The sequence below is a fragment of the Heloderma suspectum genome, chromosome 1 (genome assembly GCF_057233095.1).
Source record: "Heloderma suspectum isolate Gila_16-S chromosome 1, 16-S_ref, whole genome shotgun sequence".
Taxonomy (NCBI): domain Eukaryota; kingdom Metazoa; phylum Chordata; class Lepidosauria; order Squamata; family Helodermatidae; genus Heloderma; species Heloderma suspectum.
The window spans coordinates 62,692,681-62,711,262 of NC_139458.1; the positions used below are offsets into that span (position 1 = coordinate 62,692,681).

An 18,582-nucleotide genomic window follows, 5' to 3' on the forward strand; every position below is an offset into this window, starting at 1 on the left:
GCAAGCCCCTTCGCCACAAGAAGGCATAAGGCCTCAAATCAAAGGGCCCCTTCCTTAATTGGCCCTTCATGTCCCTCCCCCCCATTCAGAATTGCTACAGTGTACCAAGAGCAGTCATAACAATCTCAGCTGTACATAAAGTACAAACATTAAGGGCACCCTATACAGCTGATATCCAATATATGAAACTAAGCAATTTCTCAGAAAGATAGCAAGCAGTGTTAACTGAAAGTACTTTCCCCTAGAGGTCTGTGAAAGGCTTAGTTGCAATACCTTCCAGAGATCATTTAAAACACTTTGTTCCTGAAAGCCTTAGGGTGAGGGGTGCTATATGAAGGACCAGGTCCACAGTCTGGGGGTCATTTTAGACTCCCAGCTGTCCATGGAGGCTCAGGTGTCAGCCATGAGCCACACAGTGCTGTACCAATGCCATCTGATATGGCGGCTGCACCACTATCTCCCTAACCATCTGCTTCCTCTCACCTTGACTACTGTAATGCACTCTATGTGCAGTTACCCTTGAAGACGGTTCAGAAGTTACAGCTGGTGCAGAACGCGGTGGCCAGCCTGATTAAAGGCAGCCATCGGCGAGATCACATCACTCCAGTGCTGAAGGAGTTGCACCGGTTACCAGTTGTTTTCTGGGCCCAATTCAAGGTGTTATTATTGACCCTTAAAACCCTATATGGTTCTGGCCCAGTCTATCTTAAGGAGTGTCTCCAACAACACCAGGGATGCCACACAATGAGATCAGCCTCAGTAGGCCTTCTGTCTATCCCATCAGCCAGGACAGCTAGGCTGGTGAGGACTAGGGAGAGGGCCTTTTCTGTGGTGGCCCCACTCTGTGGAATTCCCTCCCTAGTGACCTCCGCCATGCCCCGTCTTTGATGAGCCTCTGCCAGGCTTTAAAAACCTATCTGTTCAGGTGGGCATTTGGGGTGGGTTAGGGTTTTTTAGAGCACTGTTGTTTTGTTATGTTGTTTTGTTCAGTTGATTATGAAAATTCATTGTATTTCGTGTTATTAGTATTGTACACCACCTAGAGTGGCTGGGTAGCTGGGCGGCTAATAATCAATCAATCAATCAATCAATCAAATAAATAAATAAATAAATGTAGATTGGGGCAAATTGGGAAGAGGCATGAGGTGGAATTGTGGATAACCAAGACCTGGTGGGGGAGAGTATGATTGCACCAGTTGTCTCTGCTGCCCACTTCCATGAGCTGATTTGAATAGAATTGCGTGTGCACAACTTGTACATACACAGCCTCTTTTAAACCTTTGGATCAATGCATGGAAGTCAGGAGCAGGAGAGTGACTGCAATCCCGCTTCCTATGTTGATTATCCTCAGTTCTGGAATGTATGACAAGAAGTAGCATTCTAACAGAGTTATAAACAAACCCTCTCTATGTTTCTGCTTGTAACTTAGACCGTGGGTGGCCACCATTTTAATAGACAATTCTTAAAATAGGATAAGAGAGAAAACATTTTGCTGCATATGATTATCACTTGTATCTACCAACACAGCAGCTTTTCATATCACAATTAGCACTTTCATCAACTGATTCCTCAGTATCTGTTTTCCGAATTGTAATTGAGTGTAACTGATCACAGCAAGCTAGGGACTTCATTCTGCTGCTTCCCCAGAATCAATAAAACCACTCTTGATAAACGTTGTGCCAGTCATTTGCGTCTATCCCTTGCACAAGCCACAACATATTTTAAATCAATTTAGAGACTATGCGAGTCCTTCCAGTCCGAAGATTAGCATTAGAATCAGGAGCTGAGCACTGAAGAGTCTCCAAATCTCCTAGCCTTCCCCAGTTCCCAGGCTGATGGTCTATTTTTAAATTTCTGTAGATATAAGTTCAAGTAACAGTAGTCTGAAGTGCAATGAAATGCTACCTTTATTTCTTCTAATTTGTTTCTTTGCTTGGATTACACAATTGGTACAGAAAGACTGTTCCCCTAACAAACCCTGCTTTTAGTCAACCATTATCCGCCACCTACTTTCTCCCCCTTTCCAGCTATATGGTGGTTCCATCTTTGCTCAACAGTACATAATGGCAGTGTCATCTATTCTTTGAAAATCCACAGGAAATGTTAGATAATATGTTCAATTATTTAAAAGAAAAAGTCCAAATTGCACCACCAGCTAAACTCACCAAAGACACAGAATAGCCTTATTTCAGCAAACAGCTGAGACAGCCAGGTACAATACTTAGCCAGGACACCGTTTTGTTAAAGCTTAAGGAAACAAATTTGGTGATTTACAAAAATGAATTAAAGCAGTTTCATGGTAACACCTGTTCTTAAGGATCCATAGAAAAGTTTATCTCTTTGAAATCACTTTCTTATTTGAAAACTGGAAACATCAGCATAACTAATAGATTATAGAAAATCTGCTGTCAAATTTATAAAGCAGACTAAATAACAGAAATACCTGGCTTTCTCCATCTCATACACTTTATTTGTAAAACACTAGTCAATTAAGTGTCCAATCCCACAGCTTCTGCTATTCTGATTAACTGTTGTATCTATAAGAAAGCTCTACTTGAAGTCATCAGCAGAATCATTAAAAAGCTAATGCTGTAATGACTATTCTGTGAATTCACACTTACAATTTGAGATAGACATGTGAATTTTAAACCTGGTTTACTTTTCATTTTGAAAATATGACACCTGATTTTAAAAACTACCAAATTTGAGAAGTGTTTTTAAAAGGTGCAAATTCAGTTATTTCATATATTGCAGATAATGTGTCGGAACTGTAGGTTAATGTATTGTTTCATGCTACTCACAATACAAATTGTGCAGATGTGACTATCAGGCAGATTCGTCCACTGTAATAGCTGAAATACCCAAGAGATTCATATGGCCCAGTGATATAGCTGTAAATAAGCTCAGCTCTCTTTTCTGAGACACTTTGACTTTTTCTCTGCAGTTTTCCTAGTGGAATCTCCACTTTATAAGTGACAAACCTATTGTTGGTAGGATACTTTGTTCTGAAGCTTAAACTGGTGCACTGTTATGCAGACAGTGTGAAGAAACTTTCAAATGTATAATTTATAGGCCCATTAATCCTGCCACTATCATAATCAAAACTGCCACTGAAGGTTTTTTAAAAAACTACAACTCCTGAAGGTAACATTATCTCTTTCTTTTGTGATCCCATAAATTCTTTGTAGATCTAGCAATTCAGTATTCATTTAATTTGGAAGAGATTGCATGATAAGGAATCTCCATTTCTTTGGACAGCAAAAGAAGTAGACAGGTAATCTGCCAAAGACTTGTAATTGAATAATAGCAATAATAATTTAACAATCAATAAATGTAAACAAATGTAATTCTGACCTTTCAGCTGCCAGAAAAGTCTCAGGACCAGTGTACACAAAATGGCTGCCATATGGAGGCTGCCTTAAAGTGTTCTCCATAGCAGCTGTCTCTAAGTGTCAAGACATTTATATGCAGCATCTTATCCATATGGATTGGAGAATTTTTCATGTGCCAATGTAATCTCTTCCCTTGCCCAAGACACACGCACACACACACACACACACACACTGGTGAAAATTCTTTGATCTGCATAAGTACTGCTCATTAACAACTTGCTACAAGGAAATTGCTGCTACAGGGATTCAAATGGCCTCCATGTTGTGACTACTTCTTATGCACTGGCCCTAAAGTTCACTTTGGCTTCCTTCTTACCTTATTCCAGTGATGGATGGGACTGCTGTAGCACAGAATCTTCCTGCACAGCCAGGTTAAAATGAGAGGCCCTGGGCCATGTGGGAACAGTCAACGCTGCTGCTCTTCCCTACATCCATGCCCCCTTGCTAGAAGCTGGAGCAATGGTGATGTGGGTGAAGCTGTAGAATGGGCTCCATCCTTGTGACCTGGAGCCTCAAATATCCTACTGGTAGTATGGAAACTAGCACACTGCAGAGATTCTACTCAGCACTGGTTAGGCCTCATCTGGAGTACTGTGTCCAGTTCTGGGCACCACACTTTAAGAAGGATGCAGACAAACTGGAGAGGGTTCAGAGGAGGGCAACAAAAATGATCAGGGGACTGGAAACAAAGCCCTATGAAGACAGACTCAAAGAACTGGGCATGTTTAGCCTTGAGAAGAGAAGACTGAGGGGAGATATGATAGCACTCTTCAAGTATTTGAAAGGTTGTCACAGAGAAGAAGGCCAGGATCTCTTCTTGATCATCCCAGAGTGCAGGACACGGAATAATGGGCTCAAGTTACAGGAAGCCAGATTCCGGCTGAACATCAGGAAAAACTTCCTGACTGTTAGAGCAATACGACAATGGAACCGATTACCTGGGGAGGTGGTGGGCTCTCCCACACTGGAGGCCTTCAAGACGAGGCTGGACAGCCATTTGTCAGGGATGCTCTGACTTGGATTCCTGCATTGAGCAGGGGGTTGGACTCGATGGCCTTGTAGGCCCCTTCCAACCCTACTATTCTATGATTCTTTGATTCCCATTACCATGGGGAGATCTCAAGACCAGGGGTGTGTGTTACAGAATAGTTGAATGCAACCTGGGTATCTTCAAAGTCATAACATATTGTTTAATTCATTTTTTCATATATTAAACATGCTGCAAATCAGTAACAGTAAAACTAAATTATGGGGTCAGGATATTTTTAGTATATGCAGCTCTGGGAAAAGGATCAAACTATGACTTTGTGGAGCTATAACTTTGTTAGGTTAGGCATAAATTAAGCGAATTGAAAACTTGTGGAATAAGAGATAATTCTGAGATATTCTAGAACTGACTTGTGCTTTGAAGATGGATGATTTGCTGTACCTCCATTTATTTAATGTATATGAATAATTCTATGCCACTAAGGAAGGCCAGTGAGTCAAAACACCTCTGGCAGTTGTTGCATTTTTGTATAAGCATTTTGGTGATAATAGCTTTATGCTAAAAATTCTGTCTGTATGTGTTCATAAATTGATACATGTGTGCTTGATTATTCTTGCTTTAGTATTCTTGTGCAGGAGAATCCAAAATTGATTTAGTGGTATTGATATGAAACAATTTGCAATACTGTATTCAACAAAGGTTTCATATTTTAAGGGATACTTTATACAATATGTCATGACTTTGCATAAACCTATTTTGTATCATTTTGTACCTTAAACTGTGAATTCAATGTGCAATGTCTTTGTTAGGATTTATTCTAATTAAATATGTTCTCTTGCATGATCTAGGTTCTACCCAGTGGAGACACCTTCATAATATAGTAGCTAAACTTCTATTCATTGAGCTATTTCCTAGCTCCACTTCCACCCCATCTACTGAATCTATAATCTACTCACCCTTGCAGAGACAAAACGGCAGGTCTCTAATTTTCAAAGAAAATATTTTACTGTGCACTGCTTGCATATGAATGAAATCATGGCAGAAAGAATCATAAATAGCAAACATGACCTAACTTGTAAAAGATTTGATATCCCCCTTTCTAAATGGAATATGTTTTGAAATGAAAACCAGCATGCTGCAGTGTAATGTAAGTAGCATGCTTTCTGCTTTATTTTTTAGATAGTACCATATATACACATACATAATGTTATGCCATTCACTTATTTACACACACACACACACACACACACTAGATGTATATGTAAATATATCTGACTAGTAGTCAGATATAGCAGTAAAAAAATACTGTTGTTAACACCAGTGAATATAGTGTTTTCAAAGCACTAAAATATAGAGAAAATACATGTGTTTGACTCTTGTTACCCTTGATCTTTTTGGAACCCCAATGCTTGAACTCTGAAAACAGAAGAAGCAGAAGGCAGCCATCTTACTCATGGCCTGTAATCTTCCTTGCTGACAGTCTTACATATTTAAACAACCCTTCATGCCATGATCCCTTTTAAGTATTTTCAGAGCTACAGAAATAATTTTGGAAGCAAAATATCTAAACAGTAAGCATAATAAAAATGAAACAGGTTAAAGCTTATTAGCAGCAGGGAGCAGATGTGGTAAAACTCTTGCCAGTTCCCCTACATTTCTTCCCCAGCAGGGACTTTCTATCAAGCTGTGAGTTAGTTCTAGAATATAATGCAAGCTGCTGTTACAGCAAATGCACCTACCTGTACCGTAGCATTTTACTAAGAACTCCCTTTGATTTTTGATTTCTTTCTCTGTAATAATAATGTTTAAAATATTTCCTGCAGAGCTAATGTAAAGTCAAGTACTGTATGCCAGCTAAACACAAGGATATGAAAATATGAAATTGATAAGAAAATAATTGCCATATTGAAAGGCCATTTTTCTCACCAAACTATAGGTTCCAAGACAAGATAAGAATAATGATTAAAGTTGAAATAAGTTTCAAACATACATAATTCAATATATCTGTTACAATATGAAAGAAAAGATAACTATTTAAGGAACAAAGCCATAAATTGATAGCAATATAAAATAGAAGGAGATCAAGCCTGTCGCATGGAATATGATCAGAGACTATCAGTCTCTAAGTTTTATTCTGTGTGGTGTTTGGAGGGAGACACCTGAAGTGAGTTAAAGGGTTTTAAGGATGGAAGAGGACTAAATCAGGGTTCCCCAACCCTTTTGGGCTAGTTGGCACTTTTGGAATGCTGAGAGAGTGTCGCCGGCAATCTCACAAAATGGCTAGCACAAGGGGGGCCTTGCCCATTCACAAATTGCTGCTATGGTGTGCATGGTGTCATGAATTAGGATCACTTCTGAACAGAGATTCAACAGCAAGCTGAATGATCTAACTCAATAAGTGGAGGGTCTAGAACCCTGGGATTGACACATTCTTTCCCAGAATGAATCACCTTTATTCCAAGATAATTCTGCAGGATTAAAAAATACAGGTGAATTATTTTCTGTCACTCAAGCTCTTTCGTTTATACAAAAATAGAACAACATATCTTTAAAATGTAATATAAATGAAAAGAATAAAAATGAATCATGCAGTAAACCCCAATATCTCTCACACTCTATTTAAGCACCATTGGCACAAAACTCAGACAGGCAGTTTGTCCCAGAATGTGGGCACGCAAAAGTTAAGAAATAAAAATTATCTTTACCCTTCCATCTTAACGGTGTTTCTTAGCAAAAGTTATACTATCCAGCCTTATTGCTTTTCTGGAATGTCAATTTAAATTTGTTTCCACCTTCTGAGGCTCTCAGGTGGCAATCAACAAAACAAGGTGGCCTTGCCATCTTCTGGCTCTCCCCAACTTTCCAAGCATGTTTTCAGAAAAAGAAGGCAAATGGGCAAATATAATTCCTGTTCCACCATGGCATCTGTTTCACTTCCATGCAAGCCAACTTCCACCTATATGAATAAGGTTATCAACTTTATTAAATGGAATAGATGTGGTACATGACAATAGTCAGTTACAAGCACCCATTTCCCAGAAGGGAAACTAGTAAGGCTAAAAGAAGAACAACTTGTCCAAGAACCTAAATGGAGGGCTGAGTTGAGGGCTGAGCCCCAAATGCCAAATCACATATTTTCCCCACAATGCACAACAAAATACCCAGTTCACAGAAGGCAAACTGGTGATACCCATACACACTACCAAACATGCAAACTACCAAGAACCTAACTGCACATCCACCGTTCAAAAACCCCCAAGCAACCCCCCATATACCACCCCTCAAACCCCCCAGCCAAAACACACACACCACACAAAAGCAAGCAAGTCAGCTATCAGGGACACCCCACCCCCAAACAAACAAACATAAAAAATAGGCAACACACACACAAAGCACAGGCAAACTCCCCTTCCTCCCTGCCACCTCCTCTAGCCCACCAAGATACACCCTGCTACTCCCAGCTTACATTTTTCTTTTTTTTCTGGGCAGCTGCCCACCATTTTTATTTTCTAAGAATACATCTGGGGCTCACAGTAAGATTGGTTAGGTGGCTTTAATTGTGGGGGCCTTGAGAAATATGGCCAGTGGGGCTACTACAAGTGGCAGGGACTTCTCGGTGTCAGCAACCCAGTAGAAACTCAACTGTTCCCCACACTGCTGTAATGTAGGTGCCAGTTAAGGACACATTTATTTGTTAAGCTTTGGGGTTATAGGCAAGTGCTCTATCGGTTTTTCTGATGATTTCTGATAGACAACACAAAAGGGACTTCATGTCTAAATAATAAAAAGCAGTTGTAAAGGTATACTCTAGAGATCAAATCGCCAACATTCGCTGGATCATGGAGAAAGCAAGAGAATTCCAGAAAAATGTCTATTTCTGCTTCATTGACTACGCTAAAGCCTTTGATTGTGTGGATCACAACAAACTGTGGCAAATTCTTCAAGAGATGGGAGTACCACAGCACCTTACCTGTCTCCTGAGAAACCTGTACGAGGGTCAAGAAGCGACAGTAAGAACCAGACATGGAACAACTGACTGGTTCAAAATTGGGAAAGGAGTACGACAAAGCTGTATATTGTCGCCCTGCTTATTTAATTTATATGCAGAGTACATCATGAGAAACGCCGGGTTGGATGAATCACAGGTCGCAATTAAGATTGCCGGGAAAATTATCAACCTCAGATACGCAGACGATACCACCCTAATGGCAGAAAGCGAAGAGGATCTAAAGAGCCTCTTGTTGAGGGTGAAAGTGGAGAGTGCAAAAGCTGGTTTGAAACGCAACATTAAAAAAATGAAGATCATGGCATCTGGCCCCATCACTTCCTGGCATATAGAAGGGGAAGAAATGAAAGCAGTAACAGATTTTATTTTCTTGGGCTCCAAGATCACCGCAGACGGCGACTGTAGCCATGAAATTAAAGGACGCTTGCTCCTTGGGAGGAAAGCTATGGCAAACCTAGACAGCATAGTAAGAAGCAGAGACATCACCTTGCCGACAAAGGTTCGTATAATCAAAGCTATGGTTTTCCCAGTAGTAATGTGTGGCTGTGAGAGCTGGACTATATGGAAGGCTGAGCACCGAAGAATTGATGCTTTCGAACTGTGGTGCTGGAGAAGACTCTTATGAGTCCCCTGGACTGCAAGGAGGTCAAATCAGTCCATCCTAAAGGAAATCAACCCTGACTGCTCATTGGAAGGACAGATACTGAAACTGAAGCTCAAATATTTTGGCCACCTAATGCAAAGAAAAAACTCACTGGAAAAGACCCTGATGCTGGGAAAGATGGAAGGCAAAAGGAGAAGGGGATGGCAGAGGATGAGATGGCTAGATAGCATCACCGATGCAATGAATATGAACTTGAGCACACTCCGGGAAAGAGCGGAGGACAGGAAGGCCTGGCGTGCTATGCTCCAGGGGTCACGAAGAGTCGGACACGACTTAACGACTGAACAACAACAAAGGTATACTCAAATGAGAGTAATAAAAGATAATCTTCAAAATCTTCCATGGATATAAATCATAATTTACATTTTGATTCAGAGTGGATTTTTCAGATATTTGTAAGAGGATGTCACATGTATCTGAAAGTTTGCTTAGCCTTCAAAGTGTTGAATTCACCCAAATAACTTTGAGCTGAGTACCTACAATAAAACCTTTATTGCAATCAACCTTAACAACAAGCTAGAGCTGCAAATCCAAATTGACTATAGACCAGTCAGTCTGACACCAATCCCTGGGAAAATTCTGGAGCAGGTTATAAACTTATCAGTCTGTAAGCACCTTGAAAACAATGCAGTGATTACTTGAAACCAACATGAATTTGTCAAGAACAAATCCTGCCAGACAAATCTGATCTCATTTTTTGATCAGGTAACCTCCCTTGTGGACTGTGGGAATGCTGTGGACGTAATATACCTCCACTTTAGCAAAGCTTTCGAAAAAGTGCCCCATGATATCCTGATGAGCAAACTAGCTCAAAGTGGGCTAGATGAAACAACTATCAGATGTATCCATAGTTGTCTACAGAATTGGACTCAAAGAGTGCTTATCAATGAGATTGATAATCTTCTCAAACGGGGAGAGGTAATAAGCAGGGTACTGCAGAGCTCAGTCCTGGGCCCAGTGCTCTTCAACATTTTTATCAAGGTCTTGGAGGAGGAGGTCCAGGGAACGCTGATCAGATTTGCAGATGACACAAACTTGGGTGGGATAGCTAATACCCTGGAAGACAGAAACAAAATTCAAAGTGATTTTGATAGGCTGGAGAGCTGGGCAGAAAACAACAGAATGAAATGTAAATGCCAAGTCCTGCATCTAGGAAAAAGAAACCATATGCACAGTTACAAGATGGGCGATACTTGGCTCAACAATACTACAAGCGAGAAGGATCTTGGAATTGTTGTAGATCGCAAGCTGAATATGAGCCAACAATGCGATGTGGCTTCTGGGCACTGCACTTTAAGAAGGATGCAGACAAGCTGGAGAGGGTTCAGAGGGGGCGACAAAGATGATCAGGGGACTGGAAACAAAGCCCTATGAGGAGAGACTGAAAGAACTGGGCATGTTTAGCCTTGAGAAGAGAAGACTGAGGGGAGATAGGATAGCGCTCTTCAAGTACTTGAAAGGTTGTCACAGACAGGAAGGCCAGGATCTCTTCTCAATCATTCCAGAGGGCAGGACACAGAATAATGGGCTCAAGTTACAGGAAGCCAGATTCCGGCTGAATATCAGGAAAAACGTCCTGACTGTTAGAGCAATACAACAATGGAACCAATTACCTAGGGAGGTGGTGGGCTCTCCCACACGGGAGGCATTCAAGATGAAGCTGGATAGCCATCTGTCAAGGATGCTTTGACTTGGATTCCTGCATTGATCAGGGGGTTGGACTCGACAGTCTTACAGGCCCCTTCCAACCCTACTATTCTATGATTCTATGACAAAAATTGAATCAGATTACCCATCACTGGTACTCTTACCCAGATAAGTAGGCCTGATTACTAGCATATTTTTTCATGTCTAAGATTCAGCTTTAATTTGTTCACCATCACCTAATCCGCAGGAAGAAGAGAGAGTTCAGGATGAAACCCTGCACAACATGGATGGGGGTCAGAGGCATCATAGTGGTTGATCACAGGCTTTGATAAAGAAAGTTCTAGGTTCAGTCCTTGGCATCCGGCTGAAAGGATCAGGTAGCAGATGATAAGAAAGACCTTCGCCTCAGACCCAGGACAGCCACTATCAGTCAGAGTAGGCAGTGTTGGGCTAGATGGACAAATAAATAATATTGTTCTGGGATAAGGCAGCTTCCAATGTTCCTCAGAAGGAAGGCCCTGGGGAGATGACTAGCAGCCTCTCATCATTACCAGTTTCCTCCCAGGAAGGAAAGGGGAATTTCTTACTGTGAATTCCTGTTTTCTGTAGGGCATTCCGTGGCCTTCGGGTTAGCCTCTCCCACCAGACAACAAGCAGGGTCCAATCCAACAGTCCTCTCCAGTCCTCCCTCCCAGCTTGCCCAGACTGGACTGGAAAAGCTGAAGCCCCTTGACCCCTATCAGGAGAAACTGTCTAACTACGCAAGAATGAAACAAACAAACAAACAAACAAAACAAGTGCAACAGCACCAATACTAATCCCTTACCAAGAAAGTCAAGGGACTCATTTAACTGGAATGGAGCATCCAGGATGCCCAACTACCACCCCCACATATGGGATGTACCAAAGTAGTCCCTCTCTGGGTGGGAATGGTGTACATATCATTGAATATACACCCTATGCAAAATCCTTCTGCCCAAAGCAGCATCTGCTGAAGAAAAAATGTCAATTTTATAATGTTTAGCAAAGGTGTGCAGAGAGGCCTTGCAGATTTCTTCCTTTGAAGCACTGCCACAGAATGCAGCTGTAGTGGCCATTCCTTGAAGACAGTGCGCTATAACCCCCAATGGAGGATATTTTCCCAGAGATGGTAAGCCAACACAATGCATATTCTTAACCACCTGGAAATGGAAGATGCTGAGTGTCAGGGTGGACACTGAGCCCATAGAATCCCAGAGTAGTTCTGATGCTGAGGAAGAGCAGTCGCTCCTTCGGGAGAGGAGCGCGCTCCTTTTTTTCCCAGGACCAACAGCTGACGGAGATTCCTCCCACCTACATTCCTAGTTTAGAAAGCAGTCCAGGGAGTGACTCAGCACAGATAGCAGACTGGGGGGGATGCGCGGCGCAGATGCAGAGAGCGGCGCCAAATGGTTCGCGCTCAAAGAACGGTTGCGCCCAGAGGATCCAAGGGAAAAGGGGAGGGATTCTCCCTAGTCCTTATATTCAGGGGTCTGTCAGTAATTGCCCTTCAAATGGGGACCAACTGTTCTAACTTAGGGCATAGGGATGCTGCTGCTCAGATCTAGTTGCTACCTGTAGAGCTGTTAAGTTGTAAAAGAAGAATAAAGCTTTGAAAAGAATCCCTTTGTCTGTGTCTGGACTTGGCTACTGGATTAGACTGAGAGCCCTCCAAGGAGCCCTTGACACTGAGACCTTCTTACCCAAGCTACTGTCTTGGTGTGAAACAAGCAAGAACTCTGTCTGCCTAATAGCAGCTGTCCTGCCAGGTAAAAGAGGAGGGCCCTGTCTGTGTATATCCAGTTTATGTCAGGTTTTCTCCTAGGGATGGACCGGCTTGGGGCAGAAGTAATGTAAAACAACCTCCTGATGACAATAAAAAACAGAATTAACCCTAGGCAAAAAGGAAGGAACTGTTCTAAGTAACATCTTGTCCTGATGGAATACACAAAGCTGGGACTCAGAGGACAATGCCCCCAACTCAAGAGACTTGTCTGGCCGCCATGTTAGCCACCAGGAAGACAGTCTTGATAGTCAGAATCTTAATAGTGGCCAAGGGTTCAAAGGGGGGTGCCATTAGAGACTTAAGTACCTAGTTCAGGCTCCATGTGGGAAATCTATGAACCACTAGTGGATTAATGAAGGCCGCCCCCACCCCCAGAAATCTCTTCAAGTAGGGACAGTTAGCAAATGAGTCCCATCCCCTGCTACTCAAGTCACTGTTCAAGGCTGCCACCTGGCATTTAAGTGTTCTAGTACTGAGTACTTTCAGCAGCCCTCCCTGAAGGAACTCCAGAACTACTGACAAGTCCACCTCCTCCAAAATTCTGCCCAAGTCTTGTCACCAAGAAATGAAGGCCTTCCAGGTATTACTGTACACCCTATTAGTAGAACTATGCTGGGAAGCCAAAAGGGTGTTCAGGACCTCATCTGAATACCCAAGGTGGCCAAGCCACCTCCACTGAATCTCCAGGCGGTTAAGTGAAACATTTCCGGCTGAGGGTGAACCAAAGGACCCTGGGTGAAGAGGTCCCTGAAAACAGGAAGGCTCCTCTGTACTGACCGATTCACGAGTTCTGGTTATCATGGTCTCTGTGGACAATAGGGAGCAACCAGAATCACCTCGGCTGCTAACTGTTGAATTTGTTGGATGACACATGGAATCAGAGGAAGCGGAGGGAATGCATACAACAACCCCTTGGGCCATGAGGGTGTTTAGATAATCCACTCCTGCTGCCCCTGAACAAGGATTTCTTGACATGAAGTGAGATTGTTGTTGTTCAGTCGTTCAGTCGTGTCCGACTCTTCGTGACCCCATGGACCATAGCACGCCAGGCCTTCCTGTCCTGCGCTCTCTCCCGGAGCATGCTCAAGTTCATATTCATCGCATCGGTGATGCTATCTAGCCATCTCATCCTCTGCCGTCCCCTTCTCCTTTTGCCTTCAGTCTTTCCCAGCATCAGGGGCTTTTCCAGAGAGTTTTCTCTTCGCATTAGGTGGCCAAAATATTTGAGCTTCAGCTTCAGTCTCTGTCCTTCCAATGAGCAGTCAGGGTTGATTTCCTTTAGGATTGACTGATTTGACCTCCTTGCAGTCCAGGGCACTCGTAAGAGTCTTCTCCAGCACCATAGTTCGAAAGCATCAATTCTTCGGCGCTCAGCCTTCTGTATAGTCCAGCTCTCACAGCCATACGTTACTACTGGGAAAACCATAGCTTTGATTAGACGGACCTTTGTCAGCCAGGTGATGTCTCTGCTTCTTACTATGCTGTCTAGGTTTGCCATAGCTTCCCTCCCAAGGAGCAAGCGTCTTTTAATTTCATGGCTACAGTCACCGTCTGCGGTGATCTTGGAGCCCAAGAAAATAAAATCTGTCACAGCTTCCATTTCTTCCCCTTCTATATGCCAGGAAGTGATGGGGCCAGATGCCATGATCTTCGTTTTTTTAATGTTGAGTTTCAAACCAGCTTTTGCACTCTCCACTTTCACCCTCAACAAGAGGCTCTTGAGATCCTCTTCACTTTCTGCCATTAGGGTGGTATCGTCTGCATATCAGATGTTGTTGATAATTCTCCCGGCAATCTTAATTCCGACCTGTGATTCATCCAACCTGGCATTTCTCATGATGTACTCTGCATTTAAGTTAAATAAGCAGGGCGACAATATACAGCCTTGTCGTACTCCTTTCCCAATTTTGAACCAATCGGTTGTTCCATGTCTGGTTCTTATTGTTGCTTCTTGACCCTCGTACAGGTTTCTCAGGAGACAGGTAAAGTGGTCTGGTACTCCCATCACTTTAAGGATTTGCCACAGTTTGTTGTGATCCACACAATCAAAGGCTTTAGCGTAGTCAATGAAGCAGAAAGATACATTTTTCTGGAATTATCTTGCTTTTTCCATGATCCAGCGAAAGTTGGCGATTTGATCTCTAGTTCCTCTGCCTCTTCGAAACCCAGCTTGTACTTCCGGTAGTTCTCAGTTCACATGCTGCTGAAGCCTAGCTTGTAGGATTTTGAGCATCACCTTGCTGGCATGTGAAATGAGCACAATTGTACTGTAGTTTGAACACTCTTTGGAGTTGCCCTTCTTTGGAATTGGAATGTAAACTGACCTTTTCCACTCTTGTGGCCACTGTTGAGTGTTCCAAATTTGTTGGCATATTGAGTGCAGCACTTTAACAGCATCATCTTTTAGGATCTTAAATAGCTCAGCTGGAATACTGTCATCACCACTAGCTTTGTTGTTAGTAATGCTTCTTAAGGCCCACTTGAGTTCACTCTCGAGGATGTCCGGCTTAAGTTTAGTGACCGCACTATCATGGCTATCAGGGACATTCAGATCTTTCCTGTATAGTTCTTCTGTGTATTCTTGCCACCTCTTCTTAATCTCATCTGCTTCTGTTAGGTCCCTGCCTTCTTTGTCCTTGATCATGCCCGTCTTTGCACAAAACGTTCCCTTGAGATCTCCAATTTTCTTGATCTCTAGTCTTTCCCATTCTATTGTTTTCCTCGATTTCTTTGCATTGTTCATTTAAGAAGGCCTTCTTGTCTCTCCTTGCTATTCTCTGGAACTCTGCATTCAGTTGGATGTATCTTCCCCTTTCTCCCTTGCTTTTCGCTTCCCTTCTTTCCTCAGTGACTTGTAAAGCCTCATCAGACAGCCACTTGGCTTTCTTGCATTTCTTTTTCTTTGGGATGGATTTCGTTGCTGCCTCCTGAACAATGTTATGGACCTCCGTCCATAGTTCCTCAGGCACTCTGTCTATCAGGTCTAATCCCTTAAATCTATTTCTCACCTCCACTGTATATTCATAAGGGATATGATTTAGGTCATACCTGAATGGTTTAGTGGTTTTCCCTATGTTCTTTAATTTAAGCTGAAATTTTGCAAGGAACAACAGCTCATGATCTGAGCCACTGTCAGCTCCAGGTCTTGTTTTTACTGACTGTATGGAGCTTCTCCATCTTTGGCTGCAAAGGACATAATCAATCTGATTTCGATATTGACCATCTGGTGATGTCCATGTGTAGAGTCGTCTCTTGTGCTGTTGGAAAAGAGTGTTTGCTATGATCAGCGATGTCAGGGTGGACACTGAGCCCATAGAATCCCAGAGTAGTTCTGATTCTGAGGAAGAGCAGTCGCTCCTGGAGAGGAGCATGCTCCTCTTTCCCAGGGCCAACAGCTGATGGAGATTCCTCCCACCAGCATTCCTAGCTTAGATAGCAGTCCAGGGAGTGACAGAGCGTGGAGAGCGAACTTGGTGGACGCGCGACGCCGACGCAGAGAGCGGCGCCAAATGGACGGCGCAGAAAGGGGGCGTAGTGCCCGGTTGGTACGCAAACAACGGCTGCGCCCAGAGGATCCAAGGGAAAAGGGGAGGGACTCTCCATAGTCCTTAAGTTCAGGGGTCTGCCAGTAATTCCCTTTCAAATGGGGACCAACTGTTCCAACTTAGGGCATAGGTACTATGCTGCTCAGATGTAGTTGCAAACAGTAGAGTTGTTAAGTTGTAAAAGAAGAATAAAGCTTTGAAAGGAATCCCTTTGTCTGTGTCTGGACTTAGCTACTGGATTAGATTGAGAGAGGCCTCTAAGGAGCCCTTGACAATCGTTTTCTCTTGGCAAAACTCTATTAGCTTTTGTCCTGCTTCATTTTGTACACCAAGGCCATGCCTGCCTGTTATCCCGGTGATTCCTTGACTTCCTACTTTAGTATTCCAATCCCCTATGATGAAGAGGACATATTTTTTTGTGTGTTAGTTTTAGAAGGTAACTTTGCCTGTTGTCAGGAGGGGCTAACCCGAAGATCATGGAATGCCTTCCAGAAGATACAGGAGAATGGAAGCACTCAAATGGAATGCCAACAATGTCTGCCAGGTCGAGTGCTTGTGACAACCCCTCACCCCACCCAGTATCAAAGGCTGCTGATAGAGATAATAGGCTCAGCAATTTCCCATGTCAATCTCTAGACATTGGAAGCCAACATTTTAATCGCTGAACTTTAGTTATTATACAGAGAGGTTTCTATTAACTTATCATTAACCTGTTGCAATGTGAAACACAACTAAATTCAGTGCAATGGTGCTTATCAATGACTAGTTAACTGGACAACAACTTCTTTTTGTTTTTTTGTTTAATGTCTCAGACTTGATAATGGAAACTCAAGGCTCCCTTATATCGTCACTAACCTATATGAGCACTATGCTATTTTTTGGAGGGTAACACTACAGATATACAACAAACCTAAGTGTATTATACGCACTTACCTGTGAATAAACCCCAATGAACACAATGGCACGTACATTTGAGTAGCTGTAAGACAGATACACACACACACAGATTCTTGAACTTTACAGACAAACCATGCACACAAGAGAAGAAAAACACCTAAATCACAAATAGAGATCTGACAGAATGCTACAAGAATGCATTATACAAGCCAAAAGCATTTATTCTGCTTCATGGATGAAGAAGAAAAACACAAAGTAGTTAAAGTGATTATTCACTGCCGAGCTGGCATACATGTTGCTGGGTCAGTAGCTGGCACTATGGGCTGTGTGAAAGTTTAAAGCAACATTAAAATAGCACTAGTTCACATTCAAGTCACTGTCAGTATTCATGGCTGAAAAAGGCAAAACAAAAGAGGGGGAGGGCAAAACTACTTTGTTTATGAGATTTCCAAAGCCCTATTACTTAGAAGTAAGATCCATAAAACCCAATGTAACAGACTTTCAAATAGACACATTTTCAGATCAGGCTGCTTGACATTTAAGAGTGGAAGATATAATGGAGAGAGAGAATTGAAAAGTAAGTAAATTAATAAGAGAATCGAAGACAGAGAATGCTGTAAATGAACAGGGAAGCTGAAAGGCTTTTTCCTTTGAAACTCCTTTTTCCCTTTGGGTTTGTCTGTGCAGTAGCTGTTTGTGCTCATGGCTGGGCTTGGTTGTGGAATTGTTTCTGGAAAAAAGCATATTAAAGTGCTTCTCCTGGCCTAGCCCATACAGATCAGACATACTGCATGGGCACATCCCATTTCCCCACAGCAAACACCACACAGATATGCAGTCTTTGTTTGTTTCTGCTTATAGATCTGTACAGCTTAAGGGCAGAGCAACACTCTTCCTTCTTTGAAATCCATGCAATCACTTCCTCTAATAGTGAATTCAGGTGGTGAGTGATGACAGAAGTGGAGTCAAAACAGAGCTACAGAAAAACAAGAGGGAGGTATCAGCATGCTCAGGGGAACCCCGTTATTCTGAAGAAATACATTTTTTTTTAGACAATCAAGTTCCCCTCTCCAAAACAGTCCAATAAAGACTACATACTCAGCAGCCACAGAATGTTAAGTGTTAACTGGAAAAGAAAACCAGAGAGTGGGGAGACAGAATGCTGTGCTTCATCCCTTTCCAGTTGATAGTACCCTGGATGAGAGAATGGATGGCTGGAACCCTAGTCAGAAGCCCTCCTGTTAGGGGTGGCAATACACTGCAACATTTTGTTGCAGGTTCCACTTGTTTTTCACAGTTCCTAGTGTCCTGCCACCAGGTCTTCTTGTGGGTCCTAGGCCTTACTGTGGCAGTTTTCAAGGGAAGGCAGAATGTTGAGGAAGTTTCCTCATAAATTAGGGAAAGAGGATTACAGGAAAGGGCTCAGGGTTCAGCAAGGCCTCTAGGCCTTGTCTCAGACCCAATGATGACATAAAGCCTAGATGTCTTGCCATTTCAAAATGAGCCAGATTTAAATGGACCCATTCTGAAACAGATACGGTTCTGTGTGCTTTCTCATTTCTAGTAAAGATGATGGGCTTTATATTTTTAGACAAAGTCACTGATGCTCTGTTCATATGGCAATCCTGAAAATAAGTAC

General features: G+C 42.6%; 1 protein-coding gene across 10 annotated transcripts in view; it reads right to left on the reverse strand.

Moving 5' to 3' along the window:
- The window catches only part of DPH6 (diphthamine biosynthesis 6), a 372,137-nt gene that overhangs the window by 93,955 nt on the left and 259,600 nt on the right, over positions 1 to 18,582 (reverse strand). Inside the window, exon 15 of one of the 10 annotated variants that reach the window (XM_084844489.1) lies at positions 6,819 to 7,336. The exons of the other annotated variants lie outside the window; for them this stretch is intronic. Within the exon in view, the coding sequence (XP_084700615.1) occupies positions 7,196 to 7,336 (141 nt within the window). The 3' untranslated portion in view covers positions 6,819 to 7,195. Of the gene's footprint in view, positions 1 to 6,818; positions 7,337 to 18,582 lie in introns of those variants that run through there. 10 annotated transcript variants of the gene reach the window in all.